The sequence below is a fragment of the Macrobrachium nipponense genome, chromosome 28 (genome assembly GCF_015104395.2).
Source record: "Macrobrachium nipponense isolate FS-2020 chromosome 28, ASM1510439v2, whole genome shotgun sequence".
Lineage (NCBI taxonomy): Eukaryota > Metazoa > Arthropoda > Malacostraca > Decapoda > Palaemonidae > Macrobrachium > Macrobrachium nipponense.
This window is the reverse complement of record NC_087217.1, coordinates 54,313,592-54,335,544: the sequence shown is the minus strand read 5'-3', so window position 1 is coordinate 54,335,544 and position 21,953 is coordinate 54,313,592. Positions and strand designations below refer to the sequence as shown.

The window sequence follows — 21,953 nt, the reverse complement described above, 5'->3', positions numbered from 1 at the left end:
TTAAGCAAAATGCTATGTAAATACTTACAAGTAAACAAGTTACACTCAGTAATCGTGTGGGTTTCTTTTTCCATTATTATTAATTTTTTTCTTTCTTTTTTGCTCCATCACAGTCCTCTAATTCGACTGGGTGGTGGTATTTATAGTGTGGAGTTCCGGGTTACATCCTTCCTCCTTAGGAGTCCATCACTTTTCTTACTATGTGCGCCGTTTCTAGGATCACAGTCTTCTGCATGAGTCCTGGAGCTACTTCAGCCTCTAGTTTTTCCAGATTCATTTTCAGGGATCTTGGGATCGTGCCTAGTGTTCCTATGATTATGGGTACAATTTCCACTGGCATATCTCATATCCTTCTTATTTTCTAATTTTCAGGTCTTGATACTTATCCATTTTTTTTCCCCTCTCTTTCTTCAACTCTGGTGTCCCATGGTATTGCGACATCAATGAGTGATACTTTCTTCTTGATTTTGTCAATCAACGTCACGTCTGGTCTATTTGCACGTATCACCCAATCCATTCTGATACCATAGTCCCAGAGGATCTTTGCCTGATCGTTTTCTATCACTCCCTCTGGTTGGTGTTCGTACTACTTATTATTATTATTATTATTAGTATTATTATTATTATTATTATTATTATTATTATTATTATTATTATTATTATTATTATTCAATGACACGACTGTGTAATTTTTAGTGTTATTATCCCTTTTTGTAAAATCTTTTATTATTCTAATCCAACAATAATCTGATGTATTTGTGATTTTTTTTTTTTTAAATTACGCAACTTGACCAATACTTGGTACAGTGGCGTTGCATTATTATGGAAATGAGGAAATGATTTTCTGCATTTCTGAAAATAGGGCCAGAATGGACCAAAGGTATGCCATATTATTTTTATATTTCCATAATTGTGCAGAGATTGTGACTTTTTCATGAATTGTTTAAACGATTCAAGTTTATTGCAGTGTTACCTATAGGTACTCTTAGTTCTCTCTTTCTCTCTCTTATAGCTTCTAAATACACCCTATAACTACAACCTGTAGTTCTCTCTCTCTCTCTCTCTCTCTTCTCTCTCTCTCTCTTATTTTGTGAATTTTAAATATAACCCGTAGGTCTTATTAGTATTAGCTGTGTCTTGCTCTTTCCTTGTGAAATCTAAAAGCAACCCATATTCACAACCTGTAGTCCTATTAGTTCTCTCTCTCTCTCTCTTTCTCTCTTATTTTGTGAATTGCAAATGCAACCCATAGTCCCTATTAGTTCTCTCTCTCTCTCTCTCTCTCTCTCTCTCTCTCTCTCTCTCTCTCTCCTTTATTTGCAAATGCAACTCGTAACTACAACTTGTAGTTTCTATTAGTTCTCTTTCCCTCATTTTTTGTGATTTCTAAATACAACCCGTAACTACAACCCATAACCTAACAGGAACACAGCGTGTAGTCCCAGCCATACAACCGTAACACACACAAATCACAAGCAATAAATCAACCGGAGAATATTGTAGGCGAATATATGATTAGGGTCGTAAACAATGAAGGCAAGAAAGACGACTATTCTTCGACCGACTGATGGGAGAGAGTCCTTGTTGATGGGAGTCCCCGCTGATGGGAGTCCGTCGCCGTCTCTCTCAACCCACCCATCACAGTACTTTGGCTGTGGTTCCATAACATGGTGACGGATGGGTTCGTAATGGCAGACTCCGATGTCATTATTTTGTAAATTAATAACAGGTATGGAATCTATAAGAGTGGGTAGGGGGTATAGAAGAGGGACCGAGATGGGTGGGATTGTAAGGGGACTATAGGATGGGAGAAGGTTAGTAGGCGGGCTTAAGAACAATAGTAGGACCACAATTGGGGATGTATGTGAGACGAGTAATGGAAGGGAATACGAACTATATAGAAGGGGTACCATAGTATAGGATAGGACCAGGACTATGATGGAGGGAATATTTACTATAGGACGGGGTTATTTTAGAGTATATGGGAGAGGGGAATGGCTATAGAAGGGGCTTTAGAAGTGGTACCTTTGGGTATATGGTGCGGGCACCATAGATTGTATGGGAGAGGGCATTGGCTATAGAAATCCCATGGGGAGGGGGGGTTGGTGTCGTAGACACTATAGGAGGGGTACCTCAAGGTGTATGGCTTTGAACCATGATGAAGATAATAAGAAATTGATGCCTGTCAAAGATACGCCCGAAAAACTGATTGTTGAAGGAAGGTGTGTCTGTGTGTAAGTGTAAGCAGTCATACGTGCATAATCACATCCTACGTGTCTGTCTGTCAGTCACTTTTCTGTAAAGCAGTGAAATAGCGTAAGTGATTTATGGTTGTTTTTGAATGTTTGTATATATATATATGTATATATATATATATATATATATATATATATATATATATACACACACATATATATACATACATACATGCATACATACATACATACATTATGTTCATACGTATATGTTTGGTTAAGAAAACTGGAACTTATTCATTACAAAACTATGGACTCACTGGGAATGAACAAAGGCGACCTTGATTATGGACGGTAACATTATTTTCTGTATATAAAATCAATAAACAGACAATTATAGACAGGAGTATTCATAGAATAAACAAATGCATGAGTGAAGACAGGAACGTCACGATAAAAACTACTCGTGCAAACTATTGTCCCCACTTTAATTACCCTACTCATAGTTCAAGTAGGTTTGTTTTAGCAAAAAAAAATCCCTTATGATGGCCCGCAGTCGATTATTCGCTCTCAAACGAAATAAAACTTAATTTTTATTTTAAAGAGTATTGAACATACGAAGAACCTACTCATGTCAAGTAGTGTTTAGCAAAAATTCTTATGCTAGTCGTTATCTCTCTAACGAAATAAAACTAATTTTTTTTTTTTTAAAGAGTATTGGACACACGAAGTGCACCGTCAAATTACTTTGATATTGTAGTTTTGAAGGTATCCATGATAATGGAAATTTTACGAATTGGTTGTTCTATAAATGTGTGGCCACACCACTATAAAATATACCACAAATACGCGTCGCCAGTTTATCGCATCTGTATCGCATACAAGTAGAAAACAAATCAAGAATGTTTGTGATTAGTTGCCGACGTGTTTATGACATGAATTGCTGTAATATGGAAGTTCCTTGTTGGACGAGTCTCTTACGTGCTCGACTGCCGACCTCAGGGTCCGGGTTCAATTCTCCGCTCTACCAACAAGGAATCAGAGGAATTCATTTCTCGATGTGGTTCGGATCCCACATTAAGCTGTAGGTCCCGTTGTCAGGTAACCAATTGGTTCCTAGCCACGTAAAAATATCTAATCCTTCGGGCCAGCCCTAGGAGAGCTATTTACAAATCAGCTCAGTGGTCTGGTTAAACTAAGATATACTAAACTTTAGCTACAATTTGTACGCACCCTATGAATGCATTTTACACGCGTCTACAATGAACTTGTAGTCATGGTAATGCTTGGGTTCAGCTAATTAATGACAAACAACTTTTTCTCAAAATCTTCTTAACCACCTTCACAAACATAACATTTACGCCTAAATAAGAAAAATTTGGCTCGTTATCACTATTAGACCACTGACCCTCAAGTATGTATGAATAAGAAGCATAACTTGTTCATTGTTCACGTGAGTCGTTCGAATGACTGAACCCAAAAAGTAAATGCAACTTGTAACCGCTTTCCAGATTTTCAGTGTTATGTGACAATTCCAATAAACAATTCCTATTTTCTTTCTCCCGTTTTCTGTTTTCACTAGTTTGAGTGTGTGATATGAATTCAGATATACACGGCAAAAGTGAAGCTTGAAATTCTGGTAAAAGATACGAATATACGTGCGTATATGCATCACGCACACACACATACATACGTACATACACACACTCACACGCAGAGCAACAGCCAATTTGTTTGTGCCATCCATTGCGGCTTTCAGATGCGGTTATTTTTCATTTTATTTCGCTGTGCGGTTGACAGTAAATACAAAGTTATTAATCACCCTCTCTCTCTCTCTCTCTCTCTCTCTCTCTCTCTCTCTCTCTCTCTCTCTCTCTCTCTCTCCAAAAACTTGCGCGCATATTTGTCATGACTTTCCGTTGCCACTTATCCCAACAGCCATCTGTGGGTGTAACCTCAAGGTGACAAGTGTGACGTGCTGTTTCTTTCAGAAGGAAAAGGAAAGAGAGAATAAAAAAAAAAGGAGATAAATGGGCGATGGGAAGGGTATAATAAAACCTTAAACCCTTCCAAGCAGTTTCCTTTATTTTCAGTTTTATTTTGTATAATCGAACCTTACCCCCTTCCATGCAGATTTCTTTATTTTCAGTTTTATTTTTTATAGTCGAACCTTAGCCCATTGCAAGCAGTCTCCTTTATTTAAATTTTATTTTGTATAATCGAACCTTAGCCCATTGCAAGCAGTTTCCTTTATTTAAAGTTTTATTTTGTATAGTCGAACCTTACCCGCTTCCAAGCAGATTTCTTTATTTTCAGTTTAATTTTGTATAATCGAACCTTACCCTCTTCCAAGCAGTTTCCTTTATTTTCAGTTTTTTTTTTTTTTTTTTTTTTTTTTTTATATAATCGAACCTTAACCCCGTCTAAGTAGTTATCTTTATTTTCAGTTCTTATTTTTCCCCTTAACTGCGGTACAACATTTTAAACCTCCTTTGCTTTCTCCCCTGATCCCAGTCCGCTTCTGCACAAGCCTTTCATAATCTCTCTTGCTTAACTGAGTTTTCCATTTATATTGTCTTTACTATGATAAGAATTTAACGCTAATCAGAAAATATGAGAAGCACTGTATAAAGGACTTACGATTTATTATGATGTCATTTAATATAGTAGGTAGAAGTTTATTATGCATCGTTATAGCGACTGTCAAGAACTTGAAAGTACGTTAAGGACATCCGGTCAATTAATGTAATAGATAATACAAGTTCATTATACATCCTTATATCCTGCTTATATCATTGCCAAGAACTTGATAGTGCGGTATATTTTTACCTCGTGAATCAATCATTTTATGTCTTCATCTTCAGTTAATTATAAGAAATCAATCGCTTTGTATTCAGGAAATAAATGTTATCCTAGTAATTAGGAAGTAAAAGTCGACGGGTAACTTTAAAAAAAAAAAAAATTATATGACCAATCCATATTTGGCCGGTTCCCCGCCCAAACAGGATATAATCTGTTACTTCGTTTAAAATGCAAAGGTAAGACGTACTGTGGTTTGGAGTGTTCCAGATTTATTATCATGATTATTAGTATCGTCTGTAGTGGGGATGCTGCTGTTATTACTAATGTTGTATTGGTTAGTGTAATGTTGCTATTTCACTAACGTAGTCTAACACCTCAAGTCCTTGTCGAAGAATGGATGAGACTTTGTGTAGGTTCTTAAAGCGCTCTTATTGTAGTGGATGTTTTCTGTATAGAGGAACTATTCTTGATTAATTAGTTGAAGGATGGCTGTTGCAGTGACTATCTTCTTGTTATCCTCAGAGCCACCCTTCATTAGGCGAAACTACTTTTTATATTTTGTTAATTTATACATATATATGTGTGTGTGGGTGCTGCTGCTTGAGCAGAATTATAAGACGTTAAAGCTTGATTCAAAAATGTTCATTTATTCCAATTAGAGACAATATTTTTTAAAATGCCAATTGTGAGAAGCCTATTCATTTAAGCTGACCTTATCCTAAAACAACGTAGGTATAGCTTACTCCATAGAGAAAGGGATAGGGGAAGGAGGTCGAGGGGGAGGACCTTCTTGGTCCCCAGGGGAAGAATTGGCAAGTAGGTCGGAGGGGGGGACCTCCTTGATTCCCTGAGGAAGGGGAAGGGGGAAGTAGGTCAGGGGTGGGACCGTCTTGCTCCCCAGAGGAAGGGGAATGGGGAAGTAGGCCGGGGGGGACCTTCCTTCTCCCCAGAGGAATTGGAATTGGGAAGGAGGTCGAGAGGGTGATTTTCTTCCTCCCTAGAGGAAGGGGAATAGGGAAAAAGGCCAAAGGGGAGGACCTTCCTTCTCCCCAGAGGAATGGGAATGGGGAAGGCGGTCGAGGTGGGAGGGTGACTTTCTTCTTCCCCAGAGGAAGGGGAATGGGGAAGTAGGTCAGGGGGGGACATTTTTACTCCCCAGAGGAAGGGGAATGGGGAAGTAGGTAAGGGGGGACCGTCTTGCTCCTCAGAGGATGGGGAATGGAGAAGTAAGACAGGGGAGGGACCTCCTTGCTCCTCAGAGGAAGGGGAATGAGGAAGTAGGTCAGGGGGGGACCTTCCTCTCCCCAGAGGAATGGGAATGGGGAAGGAGCTCAATGGTGGGGGACTTTCTTCCTCCCCAGAAGAAAGGGAATTAGGAAGTAGGCCAGGGAGGCGACCATCCTTCTCCCCAGAGGAAGGAGAATGAGGAAGTAGGTTGGGGGGGTGGGGACCTTCTTGCTCTCCAGAGGAAGGGGACTGGGGAAGTAGGTCAGGGAGGGTATCTTCTTTCTCCCCAGAGGAAGGGGAATGAGGAAGTAGGTGAAGGGAGGGGGTACCTTCTTGCTCCTCAGAGGATGGGGAAGTAAGTCAGAAGAGGGGGGACCTTTGTGCTCCCCTGAGGAAGGGGCCGGAGGAGTGGGGGGGGGGGGGGTCCTACAATTAAACAAATCTTCCAAACCCGTTTCCTCCGCCGAGGACAAACAGGGCTCCCAAACCTCGCGATTACAACAAACAGCTGAGCATCTCGTTAGCGGAGTCGAGGGATCGGTTTTGACAAGGACCAGAATAGGCTGTAATGAGCGCGTTAGTGCGGCTTTAGAGATCGCAGTCAACCGGCATTAATCTGTGTGACACTTCGGCGGCGCCTCCTTCGGGCGAGAGGACCTGGAATCCAGAAGGCACCCCTGAAGAAGAAGAAGAAGAAGAAGAAGAAGAAGGGGAGGAAGAGGAGGAATCTTTGGGAGTGATTTATGATGTGACTGTAATCCGTCTCCGAGTGTCCTGCTACTTCTTTCATCTGAATGGAGAAGAGAGAGAGAGAGAGAGAGAGAGAGAGAGAGAGAGAGAGAAGAGAGAAGAGAGAGATTAAATTTCCTCCTCCTGCCTTCGTGCTTTCTTTGGAAGGAGAAGCAAAACCTTGATGTGTACTTCAAAGCTGAAGATTTCTTCATTTTGACAGGAGTGGTTTTTGTGTACCATTTGAAAAGGTATGACATCGCTTTATATATACTATATATATATATATATATATATATATATATATATATATATTATATATATATTATATATATATATATATATATATATATTATATATTATATATATATATCATATACATATATATATATATCGATATAAATATATATATGTATATATATGTGTGAATTGTGTAATTAGTGTGCGTACTTGTGTGTGTAGTATGTGTGTACACTTTTAGTTTTTTAGTTCAGAAGATAATTCTCAAAGATGTCCTACTGTGCGATTTTGAGAAGCTACCAATTATGTCTAAGTAAGTCAAGCAACTCCCCATCGCCGTAAACAAAGTCGCGTTAGAGTGGAAGCACGGTTGTGAATGTCACACGATCTAATTTTGGCCCAATCTGGCACTCTCCCCCTTCCCCCCTCCCCCCTCTCCTGCCCCTCCCCACCCCCACCCCCACCCCCTCAGCAGCCCCAGTCATGACGATGATGTATGCGCGCGACATGTATTCATTGAATTCATCATGCCATTAATTCAAGCACGGCCACTGAACAAAAAAAGGCCTTGCCCGTGATTTATGGCCAATGTTATGGGTATAAGATCGCTGCGCAGTTTATTTCTCTCCTGTTTGTTCTCTTTTGCAACTGCGAACAGCGCTCTTATATTTATTTGAGTCTTGTATATATCGTTTTCCCGTTGTTGGGTTGAAGTATTTTATTGTCGTTTTTCATGTTGATGTTAGGAGTTGTAATTTCGTTATAATGTGAAGAGTTTATAAACTATGTTGTTGTATTTGAAAAATATGTGGTCTCGTGATAACTGGTATGTTGGAAGTGCTTGTTCTTAGCTTTTGACAGAATTTAAGGAATAATCAAATCATATTTTTTCTCTCCGTAGCCATAAGTATTGTGTTTAGCGAGTATTTTTTGTCCCTTTACCTATTGAGATGTTGTACTAATTGAGGATCCCTTTCCTTTCTGAGCTTCTGACGTGTTGTGCTAATTTAGAATTCTTTTTAATTTATGTGGCCATTTAGGTGTTGCCCCCCCCCCCCTTTTTTTTTTTGTGAAATCCTAAACTGTTGGTTACCTCCCTTTAATCGTGTTTTTTTTTTTTTCTTCTTAAGGCGACCTAAATCATCTCTTTCAAAATGTGTCTTCTGAATCCTACATACGCTGAATAAGCGTCACTCAAGTTCCAGATTATTTAAAAAAAAAAAAAAAAAAGCGAACTTAAAATACAAACCCAAAATAATAAATCAAACTTCCCTTGGCATATCGTGTAAGGAATTAATCAGTATCACTCCAAAGCAAAAGAAACACATGTATAGATACGAGCCGATTGAGGAAGCTGAAATACCCATCCATACCCCCTTCCTCCTCCCCCCTCTCTCTCTCCCTCCCTCCCGCACCTCCCCCAAACACCCACACACCTATACATGCCCTCACCCGCCATTAATCCAAGTCGAGGGTAATGTCGCTTTGAATACTGTAATATCACCAACTGAACGCTGAGATATCGCCTTTTGAATAGCGGGATATCGCTATTGAATGCTGGGATGTCACCGGGTGAATGCTGGCTGGGTCGTGGTATCTTTATCTGGCTCCGTCGGGAGAGGTCGAACACTTGGGTCTTCTTCAGCCTTGACGGCCCCGGCCCAGACCTGTATCTTGATGCGGAGGATTCTCGTACCTGGAAAAGGTCCTGTCAGATTTGGGACCCCTCTGGAGGAACAGGAAGGGGATAGGGAAAAGGGGTGATGGGATAGGGACGCCATCCTTCGGTAAAAGAATAAAGAAAGGAATAAAGAAATTAATAAAAGAAATAGGAAAGAATACATTTGGATAACTTTTCCATCCGGGAGGAACCGTTTTGGATTGGGATTCCGTGTTCGACTAATTGAGAAAATAGGAAAGGACACATTTGGATAACTTTTCCATCCCACGCCCTCGGGTTGCCGTGAATTGGTGATCCGTGTTCGGACTGTGGTTTGATTGTTTGTGTACACGGGAGGAAGATTGTCTCTGCTTTTGTGTACAATTGGTTTTGAGCCGCGAGTTCGATTCTCAGGCATTCCAGTGAGGTGTGAGAGATGTGTATTTCTGGTGATTGAAGTCCACTCTCGACGTGGTTCGGAAGTCACGTAAAGCCGTTGGTCCCGTTGCTGAATAACCACTGGTTCCATGCAACGCAAAAGCACCATACAATAAAATAATAATTACAATTGGTTTTGGTGTGTTTGGCAATTTTGCGCAAAGCATTTACGGAAGTTCTAAGAAAGTGCAGTGTGATTTTGTCCTTGTTTGTTCTTTCCAAGAAACCCTCGACCCCGGAAAAACTTTTCTTAGAGACGTTTGGCTCCTTAGGAACGTTTCAGAGAAACGATTGCCCTCGTTGGAACACAATCAGTTCGTGGCCTGTATTTCTCGTTAATCAGTAGTCTGCATTTGTTAGACTTCATATTTTAATAAATATATCGATTCTTAAATGTTGCACGCGGCTTTTTCTCAGATTTGGACATTAAGGCTTCCGGTTGTTTTTTTGTGGGAACGAAGTGCAGTTTGACCCTAGTGTTTTCTGCTTTTCTTTAAGATTTTTGTTACTTCTAGGCTTTTAAATTGTAAGTTTCTGAATTTGATTTTATTAGTAATTTTATTTCAGCAATGCTTTGGTTGACTTGTTTCAAAAGGACGTAACTGCACTAAACTGTATTTCTAGTAGTCTGGAAGATTTTAGATGCTTTATGTAACATTTTGCCATATTATTCTTATATTATTATTATTATTATTATTATTATTATTATTATTATTATTATTATTATTAGTAATGGCTACTTCAGCAGCGTTACACTTGTAGAAATTCTTCTCTATTTTGCGAATAGCGGCTTTTTCCGTGCTACTTAAACCGGCTAGTAGAGCGTCTATAGAGGTCATGGTCAAATACAGGGTCAAAGTAGGTGTATATATTTGAATTTTACAGATAAACTATGATACCATAGTCATCAAAGTCATTAACGATTCTCTCTCTCTCTCTCTTCTCCTTTCTTTAAAGCGAGCTTTCGTCTGGAGCTGCCATACATCCTCGGCTGGGAAAGGCTGAGGGTGGACTGATCTTGGTGCGGTGTCCGTCCTCGGTTATATCTGTGGTTGACAGCATGGGGGTCTGCCCCATGCTTGGCCACCAGCCAATAGGAGAAAAGCATGGGGCAGACCCCCTGCTGGTCAACCTACAGATTATACGTAGGACGGGACACCGCCCCAAGTTTTAACCGGGCTGCTCTGTGATCAAGAGCCCGTGCTGCCACGAAGGTCGTCCTAAATCAAAAACAACAACAACAACGCACCAACAGATCAGTCCACCCTCAGCTTCCCAGCCCGAGGATGTCTGGCAGCTCCAGACGAAAGCTCGCTTTAAGAAAGAGAGAGAGAGAGAGAGAGAGAGAGAGAGAGAGAGAGAGAGAGAGAGAGAAAATCGTTAATGACTTTGATGACTATGGTATCATAGTTTATCTGTAAAATTCAAATATATACACCTATTTTGACCCTGTATTTTACCATGACCTCTATAGGCGCTCTACTAGCCTGTTTAAGTAGCACGGAAAAAGCCGCTATTCGCAAAATAGAGAAGAATCTCTACAACTGTAACGCTGCTGAAGTAGCCATTACTTTTAATAAAGTATGCTTGAGAGAGGGTCTGCATCCTAAGTATTATTATTATTATTATTGTAATATTACTTCTTGCCCTGAAACTGAGGCGACTCTAAACATGAAAGCAAACCTTTATGTTCAGGCCTCTCCCATTTTGTTGCATTCGCACGAAACCTTATAAGTTGCAACCAAGTTATTTCAACTCCGGATGATCTTAGATCTTTCTAGGTCATCTTTGACCCATCTAGTTTAGTGCAGAACTTTCTATTGTTTTCAGCGTGCATGTCACTTTGTTTGGAGTTCCATGCACAGGTCAAATTATTATTATTATTATTATTATTATTATTATTATTATTATATTATGGGTTTATATTAGGAAGAAGTAAAAGGAGGTAAAGGGAAAACAGAAAGAAGAGATCCACTTATTAGGAAAAGAAAGAAATAAACTAATAAACAGATAAATATAACCCTGCAGGAAGCACCAGAATTGAAAAGCCCTAAGACCTTGTTACATCTCGAAAAGTTGAGAATAATAACTGACGAACTCAAATGACTTCTGGATTACCCAGCCATAACTTACTGAATAAACCTCAAAAAGTGGGAGCCTTCGAATTGAAAGCATATCATCAGCCAAGGAAGTAACAATGAACTTTAAGAACAATTCCACGCTATGATTGCCTAGCTTAAAGAACAAATACCGAGAAGAACATGTTGGAAAGAAATATCACCTCGCCAGCGTCTTCTCAGATTACAAGACGTTGCGGCCGAATCCACTACTTCAATTAGCCAGCAACCTTGAAGTTACACATGATCTCAGGAGCATATTTTTACAAATACTACATACTAGAAACTATTTTACTAGGTTAATGAACAACGTATCAGTTTTTACAGGTAAAGTTCGTGCTTTGTTTATCCAATGATCTATTATTGAAATGTTTTGGTTGATTTGACTGGAGTGTCAACAATGTATGAAAGAATTGTTTAATGTTATATCTTAATGTTGCGACTCTGCAAGAAAATTATGGTAAAAATGAATCATTCCAATTGAAGATGGCTAAACCCCAGCGGACACAGCATAGACATATTTGAGCCACGAGATGAAATAGTGGCATTACCTTCGTTGTGCGTTCAGGAGAGAATACAATGCCATTAAAATAACGCAGCCTTTTCATTGCCTCCATTTTTGTCTGGACAAGAAACTGCAAATTGCTACAATGACGAAGCCTTCGCAGCAGATGGGAAAATAATCTCGAAAAATGATACGGTGTGATATTCTCGCAAACCAAACGCGCCATTACTCAGGGGGAGGAAAGAGGGAAAGAAGGAAAAGGAGCGAGATAAGAAGAGAAGAAGGATGCGGTTATCTCTGGGTTGCTGTTTGATCTTATGCAAGATAAGAAGAGATTCCTGCGCGAGATTCGGTTTACGGAGAGGTGAAGGGAATAGGCTGTGTGGGAAAAAATACGAGGTGGATTGCTCTCTCTCTCTCTCTCTCTTCTCTCTCTCTCTCTCTCTCTCTCTCTGTTTCCTCATAAAAATCAGGTGAATTTCCCGGTCATTCTCTCTGTGTAAAAATGAGGTGGATCTCTCTCTCCCGTTTGTGAAAAATATGGTAGATCTCTCTCTCTCTCTGAAACATGAATTGGTTCTCTCTCTCTCTCTCTCTCTCTCTCTCTCTCTCTCTCTCTCTCCATGATTGTGAAAAATATGGTGGATCTCTCTCTCTCTCTTCGTCTCTCTCTCTCTCTCTCTCTCTCTCTCTCTCTCTCTGCACAGAAATCACCCAACAAAAAGAATTTAGGAGAGAAAGAGCGGAGTGGGTTGGGGGGGGGGGGGGGGGGGGGGGGGGGGTGGGGGGGAGTTGTGGGGGGGAGATTAACACATCCAGGAAATATATAGGTTTTCCGTGACCGGGCCGCGACTTTCACAAAACAAGTCATGTCCTGGAAGGTTGTGTGGAAAAAGAATGACTTCATGCCATGGCGCACAATATGGAATGAGACGACCGTCAGGAACTGCGGAAATGGACGGAGATCGACCCTTATTATTATTATTATTATTATTATTATTATTATTATTATTTATTATTATTATTATTATTATTTTATTATTATTTAAGAGTTGTAGGAGCGGTTGGTAGGTTTATATTGATTGTTACATTTACAATTATTATTATATATTAATATTATATTAATTATTATTTATTGTTATTATTTTATTATTTATTTATTATTCTTATTATTATTATTATTAATTGTTAATTCTATGGAGGTTAGGGGTGGGGTTTTGGGTTTTTTGGGTTTTATAAGGTTACATTAATTATTATTATTATTATTATTATTATTATTATTATTAATTAATTATTTAATTAAACAGCAGCTTGTTACGTTGCATTTGCATCGAAAGCTTAGAAAGTACTACAGGTTGCTCTCAAATGGCAAGCTCAAATTAGAGATCAGTTATTTCACAAAATTGCCATTGGAAAGTGGCAGTTGTTCAAGACAAAGCATTGACTACCTCCCATAGAAATTTATTTTACTTACAATGGTCATTCATCCTTTATGACAAATGTTTCCAATCTGATAGGAAATAAAATGCTTTGGCTCTTTGATTCTCAAGACAATAAGAATATACAATCCATTCGATTTCTTGCACCTGTCAGTATATGCAAAGTGGTCAAGCTCAGAGCAACCACATCCCCCAGTAAACCCCATATTCATCAACCTCCTTCTTCCCCCTTCATCATCAGCTTCTCCCCCTTGATTCTTTTCCTCCCCTTCTTCCTCCTCATTCATTTCCTCCTCTTCCTTCTTTATTCTTTTCCTCTTCCCCCCTCATTCTTTTCCTCTTTCTCCTCCTTTATTTTTTTCTCCCCCTCCTCCTTTCTTCTTTTCTTGTCCTTCTCTTGCACCTCCTTCTTACCCTCTCATTCTTCTCCTCTTCCTCCTCCTCCTCTTCCTCCTCCTTGTCCTGTAAGGTGTGATCCTCAGCCCCCAAGTCCTCCTATTCCTCCTCCTCATCCAGGAGGAGGAGGTGTGATCCTCAGTCCCCAGGTCCTCCTCCTCCTCTTCCACCTCCTCCTTGTCCTGTAAGGTGTGATCCTCAGCCCCCAAGTCGTCCTCCTCCTCCTCCTTGTCCTGCGAGGTGAGGATCCTTTAAAATAATCTTGCGGTTGTTGGAAGATTGAACGGGTTTTCAGTCACGCTTAGGCGTTATCAACGACGTGCAAAGCGAATTGTGATTTCCGCGCGCAGAGACACCGAACGTAGTATAGTACTACAGTGCTGAAAGGGCCAACCAAAACCATTTTGTTCGGGGCGGTTTTATCGCCGGCGCTTTTGATCTCTGTGGTTTTATGAAAACGGTTTTTATCCTCTCTTTTGATTTAGATAGCTTTCTTGAAGCTTTTTATTTCCCAGTTGGTTTTCTTATTACATTTTCTACTTGGAGGATTGGTTGAATAATTTCCTTCCGGTGGTTTTGGGAAGCGGGTTTTGTTACGTTGTGGTTTTTTGATAGAACCATTTTGTTCTCGATGGTGGTTTTATTTTATTAAAATCATTTTGACCTCGACACCAGTTTGTACTCATGGGTTTTTATAGTAACGGTTTGATGAAGGTCAGTTTCAATTATGGTCAGTTAATAGCAAATGCTATATTGAATTTTTATGTTTACAGACTCGAATTGTAATTACACGTAATTTATTTTTGACCTTCATACATACATACATACATACATACATACATACATACATACATACATACATAAGTACATGTGTGTATATATCCATTCGTCTTTCTTTTTTCACCTGTACGACGTTTTCCCTTGAAGAACCTGATGACTACAGAAGGTATAACAATTTCAGTTTTCGGCCCCATTTCAGAATGGAGTTGCTAGCCAGTGGTCGTTCACAGTTGTGACCCTGTAGAGGTACATATAGCACCTCAGTGGCGTGATCGGTATGGTCTTGGCCTGCCACCTCAGTGGCCGCGAGTTCGATTCTAGGGCATTTCATTGAGGTGTGAGAGATGTGTATTTCTGGTGATAGAAGTTCACTCTCGACGTGGTTCGGAAGTCACGTAAAGCCGTCGGTCCCGTTGCTGAATAACCATTGGTTCCATGCAACGTAAAAACACCATGCAGACAAACAAAGAAACAAACAAACATTAGGTACATATTCATATCAGGTTAATAAAGGCGCGATGGGTATAAGGAAACATGGTTAGTAATATAGCAAGTTTACTGCAGTTGCTCCACTGGGAATAGATATAAGTATATTTTTTATGCACCGTACACCTATTTCCCCTTTCGAGGGTTTGCACTAGAAAGAGAGTGCATTTCTGTTTATCAGCGAAATTTTAAGGATGAGGTTGCTAGCCCTACGTCCTTTTTCTTAGCCCCAGGAGAATGTAACCCATTTACAACTGGACGGGCTCTAGGTGGGGAGCGATCCACATACGTAGCAAGCGTGATTCGAAGGTTGCACCACTGACGGGGCACCTCCTTTGGCTGATTGCACTTACCAAAGGTCGCGATGGGGTCATCACAGCCTTACGCCTATACATATATATATATATATATATATATATATATATATATATATATATATATATGTGTGTGTGTGTTTGTGTGTGTGTGTGTGTGTGTGTGTGTGTGTGTGGTGTGTTTGGGGAATCTACCTGGTCAATTTTTTACCAGAAGTTAAGTGGGCATTGTGGTTACATATATGTAAATGTATATGTGAGAGTGTGTGCGTCTGTGTGTGTATAGACATTTGTAATATGTATATATATACATATTTGTGTGTTATGTATAAATTAATTCATAAAAAATAAAAATTATGTGTGCGTGTGTGTGTATGTGTGTGAGAGAGAGAGAGAGAGAGAGAATGTGTACACGTTCCTCTTAAAGATTGAAATTCACTGAAATTCTCACAGACGCCATGAGAGAGAGAGAGAAGAGAGAGAGAGAGAGAGAGAGAGAGAGAGAGAGCGGAGCTGGTGTGAGTGAGGTGCTCCTATGCATATCGAGATCAGATAAAAGGAGGCGGAATTGTTGTACCCCGATCTATCATGGCCGCCAGGCCGAGGTGTTAGATCTCGAGCGAAAGAGCTCACTTACCAGTACATAATGCAAATTACATCTTCTTTGACGTCACGAATCCATGCCATGCTGCTGATTCTATCGGGTTCTTGGATGGAATGCCCGGGGGGAGGGGGGAAGGTGAGGGGGGAGATTAGGGAGGAGGGGGCAAGTAGGGTAACAATTTTTTTTTTTTTTTTTTTTTTTTAGGTCAGGTCCTTTACCCCCTCATGTGAGGATAGGAAGGGGGAGGGGCCCTACGGAGGAATGGGATAAGTATGGAGGACGTAGGGAGGAGGGTCAAGTCCTTTACCCTCCTCCCCCCTATGATGGAAGGGGGTCAAGGGTCCTTTTTTTTTTTCCTTTCCCTCCATAGAGGAGAGCGATTCGTTTGAAAGGGGGAAAAGTTTGATTTACCGATGTCCGAAGACATTGTCGGAGAGATTTTGGGGGAGCGACAGTAAAGGATTAGCCCCTCATTAAAGACTTCATTAACGGGGTTTAATCTAGAAGTGGTTGATGACCCTAATTTGTTTGTTCTTTGCAGGCGTGTAATTGGTGTTCATAGAGACATTAAGGTTAATTTATGTATTCACGATGATTTTGTATATATTTTAGCGTCGGAAGGTACACGCGTTTGTGAATGATTTAATGATGTCCTAATTACTTTCAGAAAGTGTTCATTAAGGGTTGAATCAATCTCTCTCTCTCTCTCTCTCTCTCTCTCTCTCAGTGAAGTTACCCAGGCCAGGAGGAAGACACCAGTTACTGTACTGATGATCTCTCTCTCTCTCTCTCTCTCTCTCTCTCCTGATGAAGTTACCCAAACAAGGATGAAGACACTAGTTACTGTATTGAAACCTTCCTGATTTTCTGTTCAAATATCTCTCTCTCTCTCTCTCTCTCTCTCTCTCTCTCTCTCTCTCTCTGCTATTTACAGCATAAGCATGATGATGATGATGAGGGCTAGCGATTCCTCTGGTTTTGCCCGAACAGCAGTGTAACGGGTCCTCCTTTTCCAGTATCCTACTCTCCCCCCCCCCCCCCCCCCCCCTTTTCGTTGCACCCCATGAAGGGTCACGAGGATTCTTTCGACTTGGTTTTTATCACTCCTTGATCTGATTGCATTTTAGATAAGGCCGTAATAAAGCCGCAGTGCTGTTTATCTTAGTCATTAAGTGGATCGAATACCCTCTTCGCTCTTTTTTGACTATTTTTTAAATTTATTTATTTATTTCCTAGTTAAGTGTGAATGCGGGGTAAGGTAGAATAATGGGAAGCGAAGGCACAGAGGTGACGAAAGAAAGGATGCATAATGTGAAGGAAGATGATTTAAAAAGAAAAAAATAAGGCTGTTGATGTCGATGTTAGAAACGGAAAATGTAAACAAAAACAAACTAGGAAAAAGTGAAAGGGATGTATCATACATATTGGTAATTGATGATTATGACGTAAGAGGAAAAAGGTAAGGAAAATAAAGTCTAAAAAAAAAATAGGAGACCAGGAAGGGAAGGTTCTTTCAGACAAGGAAAAAATTAAGTAAAAGAAAAATAAATGTGACAGAATGGGCGTAGGAAACAGCTGTTTGAACAAATAAGAGAAAATAGACAAAGATAGGACGGGAAAAGTAAGGATAACAGCGATATGGGAAACAGGTCAAGGCGAAGAGAAGAGAGGTCTAGTGACAGAAAGATGAAGATGTGGACCAAGAAGGAGCTGCCAAGAATTTGACGAGGAAACAGTGATAAGACGTCAGTTAGGGAAAAGTGAAGTAAGAGGAAAAAAACGTAATAATGTCAGATGACAGGAACACGAACAAGAAAAAGCAGAGCAAAAGAAAGGTGAAGGAGTATGAAATCGTGAATGGTGTTACGTACACGAACAACAGCATGTTCTGGTATAAGGCCATCTTGATACCAAAATAACATCTGTATTCATAAAAATAAAATGTTCAGTAATAAGGAAAATTCAACGAGAGACAGGAAGAGGTATGCAAGATCAGAAAATGGGTGTAACGAAAAATGAGAACATATAGGAAGAGGATGGCACCGCAGGATAACGAAAAGAATAAAAGGACCATGGATATGATAATATGGAGTAATAGAAAGCGACAAAGGAGAATTTTAAGAGTAAAGGGACACAAGAGATCAGAAGAGCGGGGTATCTCTTTCTCACACTCACATATATACATACAATCCAGTACAAATTTACTGTCTTCTGGTGTCTCCCAAGTTCCTTCCACCCCCTTTGCCATCAGCCCCCATCCTTACCCCCCGTATGTATCTCTCCCCCTCCCTCCCCCTCCCCCCCCAAAATACGTCATCCATTACCGCCATCCCTAGAATGTCGGCGGCTATTATCCCGTCTCTTATAATTTGGCGCGAACGTGATGCAGGATGGCGCGTAAAAAAAGTCGTGCCAATGTGTATGAGAGAGAGAGAGAGAGGAGAGAGAGAGAGAGAGAGAGAGAGAGAGAGAGAGGTGAGTGCGTTTTATACGATTTCATCGAGGCTCCGGGCAATCGTGGGTGAGGGCGTGGACTCCAGGGTGAGAAAATAAGAGGTTGAGACTGCCAAAGTGATCGCCCGGCGCAGTGGTTTGCTTTGTACGTTTCACACCCCCGCGCATCGTATGTAAATATGGGACTCGCGTGACTGAGGCCGTGCCGATTGGATCTCTCTCTCTCTTTCCTCTCTTTCTCTCTTCTCTCTCTCTCTCTGATAAAAATAGGAGGTAAATTTCTCATCTCTCTCTCATATAAAAATGAGGTAAATCTCTGAAAAAATGAGGTAAATCTCTCTGAAAAATGAGGTAAATTCTCTCTCTCTCTCTTCTCTCAAAAAAAATCTCTCTCTCGTCGGTCTCCTCTCAAATCTCTCTCTCTTCTCTCTTTTTGATATAGGAGGTATTTTCTCTCTCCTCTCTCTCTCTCTCTCTCTTCTCTCTCTCTGATGAGGTAAATCTCTCTCTCCATTATATATATATATATATATATATATATATATATCGTATATATATATATATATATATATATATATATATATATACACACGTATATATATATATATATATATATATATATATATATATATATATGTGTGTGTGTGTGTGTATGTGTGTGTATACGTACGTATGAGTTAAATCTCTCTCTCTCTCTCTCTCTCTCTCTCTCTCTCTCTCTCTCTCTCTCTCTCTCTCATATGCCTTTGCACTGCCATACACACACACACCGGAAAGACTTAAAGGACAAAGACAAAAAAAAAAAGCAAAAGCTTTCACAACGAGCTGTAAGACGAATGAGGATGTTGATGGTGTCTGATAAAATGTTGCCGCAACGGAGAAGGAAAGGAGAGAGAGAGAGAGAGAGAGAGAGAGAGAGAGAGAGAGAGAGAGAGAGAGAGAGAAAGGTGAATTGGTCAGGATCTTTACCTCTTTGTTAGCGGATTGTTAATTACCAGAGGCCAGGATAGGATCGCTGGCTTGAACCGTTCCACATGGCAGATTATTTGTACAGCCAGTGCTAATTAACTGTCAGGTCGTAGCGTGCGTGTGTGTGCGTATGTGTGTGTGTGTGTTTTTTTTTTTTATGTGGGGATGCGCGCCCGCGCGCGGGATGGTTATTGCTAGCTCTGTACATGGATTTGAGTCAACGCTGCAGGTGTGAGGCCGTGTTCGTGTTCGTGATAAACTTTTATATATGTTGTTCGTGTGGATATGTGTATGTATGTACTATATGTTTAAGTAGTCAGAAAATTATGAATGAACGAAATTTATTTATGTTTATTTTTCTCCATTTTTTGCTTATTTTTTCGTCGCATGCTTTTTTTTGCATGTTTATTTTTTTCCTCGTATGCGGTTTTGCACCCTTGTTTTTTCTCCATTGCATGCTTTTTGGTAGATTAGTTTTTCTTCGTTGCATTCTTTTTTATTGTATGTTTATATTTCCTTCATTGCTTGCTTTTGCCACACTTACGCCTGACTATTTTACTTTCACAAATAGCCGAGTGGTGGAATTCAACAGGCTGTCGTGGCTTCTAAACCAAAGGCCATGTTCGAATCCTGTCTATAGACGAGTCACCTATCAGTTATAATCCCCTTGGGGTGTAAGTTATTCCCAAGATATAGTAATTGTGATATATATATATATATATATATATATATATATATATATATATATTTAAATATCTATGCATATGTATACATGTATCCCCGTATACATCTTGCGTGCGTGTGCGTACACGAATCTAGGGTCACTTAAACGTAATGCGTTATGGCCTCCTCAACGGACGTTAAACCGTTTCCTTCGTTTAATTGCCTTTTCCTGTGCCAATCCATCACGCGCAAAGTGGTTTAGTATTGATATATGATTATGGATGTGTATGTGTATGTGTCTTTCCAAGTACACGCGTTGTCCAGTCACTGGTGGAGAACTGGAAGAATTCCTGAGTGGAAGAGCTGTCTGTGGGGAGGTGTTTTCATATTGACGTTACAATTATTTCAGTATAGTTGGTTCTGGCATTGCTTTGCGTGCGCCTAAGAATATGTTTTCCTCTATTATTTAAATGCCTTTGCGAAAGTGGCAAAAGGTGTATTGCATGTAGATTCAATAGTAAAGTCTCCTCTCTCTCTCTCTCTCTCTCTCTCTCCTCTCTCTCTCTCTCTCTCTCTCTCTCTCTTCTCTCTCTCTCTCTGTGTGCTGTCAGGCCATTCATTTATGTAAAGTAACTTTCTCTGTTATTTTTTTGTTCTAACCTGATATCAGTAGAGGGTGGTTATATCAGTAAGGGTAGTTATTTTTTTCATAACTTTCATATGCAAATTTATAATTATCTATATATTAGTAAACATTAATAATAGTTGCCTTATTTTGTATTTTATCATAACCATTAAGCATCATATCTCTTTTTTTATTACCTTAACGCTTAAGCCAAATTGAATCGTTTTTCGATTTTTGATGTTTGGATATGTAATTAATCAAAAGATAATTCAAGAAAAAACATAGCTATATATATATATATATATTAATGAAATTAATTCAACCTGTACCGTTATATACATATGCTTTTTTTTTTTTTTAACTATTACTGCATACGGGTAGTAAATTTGAACCTGGGACCAGCGTCTCTCCCTACAGGTTTCTATGTAGGTATACGGAATGAAGGTACCTTTATCTGAGCCTCTGACACGGACGTAACATCTCTAGTATTGGGACTTAACGTCTCGACCGTCTTATATATTGATTTATTTTACTGCATGGCAGGAGAATCATTCTTTTTACGGGTGGCTGTAAAAATCCCCATCTGACATCACCGAAGCTTTTAGTTTGTTTCTGATTGGGTGATTTTATTGCAATAACAGAGGTTGAATTACGACAACCTCTATATGTTTTCAGATAATTTTCGTTGTTATATGATCACTAACTTGCATAATGTTCTAGGTTAAAAGAAACCGTCAGTGCGAAAATTAAATAAATAAATAAATAAATAAATAAATAAATAAATAAATAAGAAAAAACAGCCAGAACTATAAACCGTGTATACAGTAACGACCACAAAGGCACCACTGCCATCAACACTGACGGCGCGGCTCCGAAAGCAAAGAAGAACCTCCTCGAGTTCTTAAAAAGGATGCTGATAGAAACCCCCGGCCTCTGGAGATCTATCTGATGAGATGCTGGGGGAGGCAAACCCTGTTTATGCATCTTATCAGAGTTCCCCCGGAGGTCAGATCCATCGCGGGGCATTTTCAGATTGCATCTGACCCAGTTGTGAACTGAATTTGCATTCGGGGTACGTATACGATCCGATGGCGCTCCTCTTTCCGATGAGATTTGCGATATCGGTGAGTTACAGCCCGGACTCAAATCCCTCTTTCGCGCGCGCGCCCGTAAACATCGTGGTTATTTCTGTCCGCATGCGAGACATTTCTGTTTTGAGAGTAGATGTGTTTTTTTTTATAAAGTAAGTGCCATACTTCAGTGGCCGAGAGCTGTGTTTATATATTAAGTGGGTGCCATACCTCAGTGGC

General features: G+C 39.9%; 2 protein-coding genes across 3 annotated transcripts in view; one reads left to right on the top strand and one right to left on the bottom strand.

The window, feature by feature from the left end:
* Window positions 1-21,953, top strand: part of LOC135201746 (PHD finger protein 19-like) — a 593,548-nt gene that overhangs the window by 95,938 nt on the left and 475,657 nt on the right. The gene's annotated exons all lie outside the window — the stretch shown is intronic.
* On the bottom strand, window positions 5,871-8,652 carry LOC135201196 (uncharacterized). The gene is made up of 3 exons (XM_064230073.1): window positions 8,646-8,652; window positions 6,831-6,952; window positions 5,871-6,560 (listed from the first exon to the last, which is right to left on the bottom strand). The coding sequence occupies exons 1-3, from the start codon at window positions 8,650-8,652 to the stop codon at window positions 5,871-5,873; spliced, it is 819 nt and encodes a 272-aa protein (XP_064086143.1).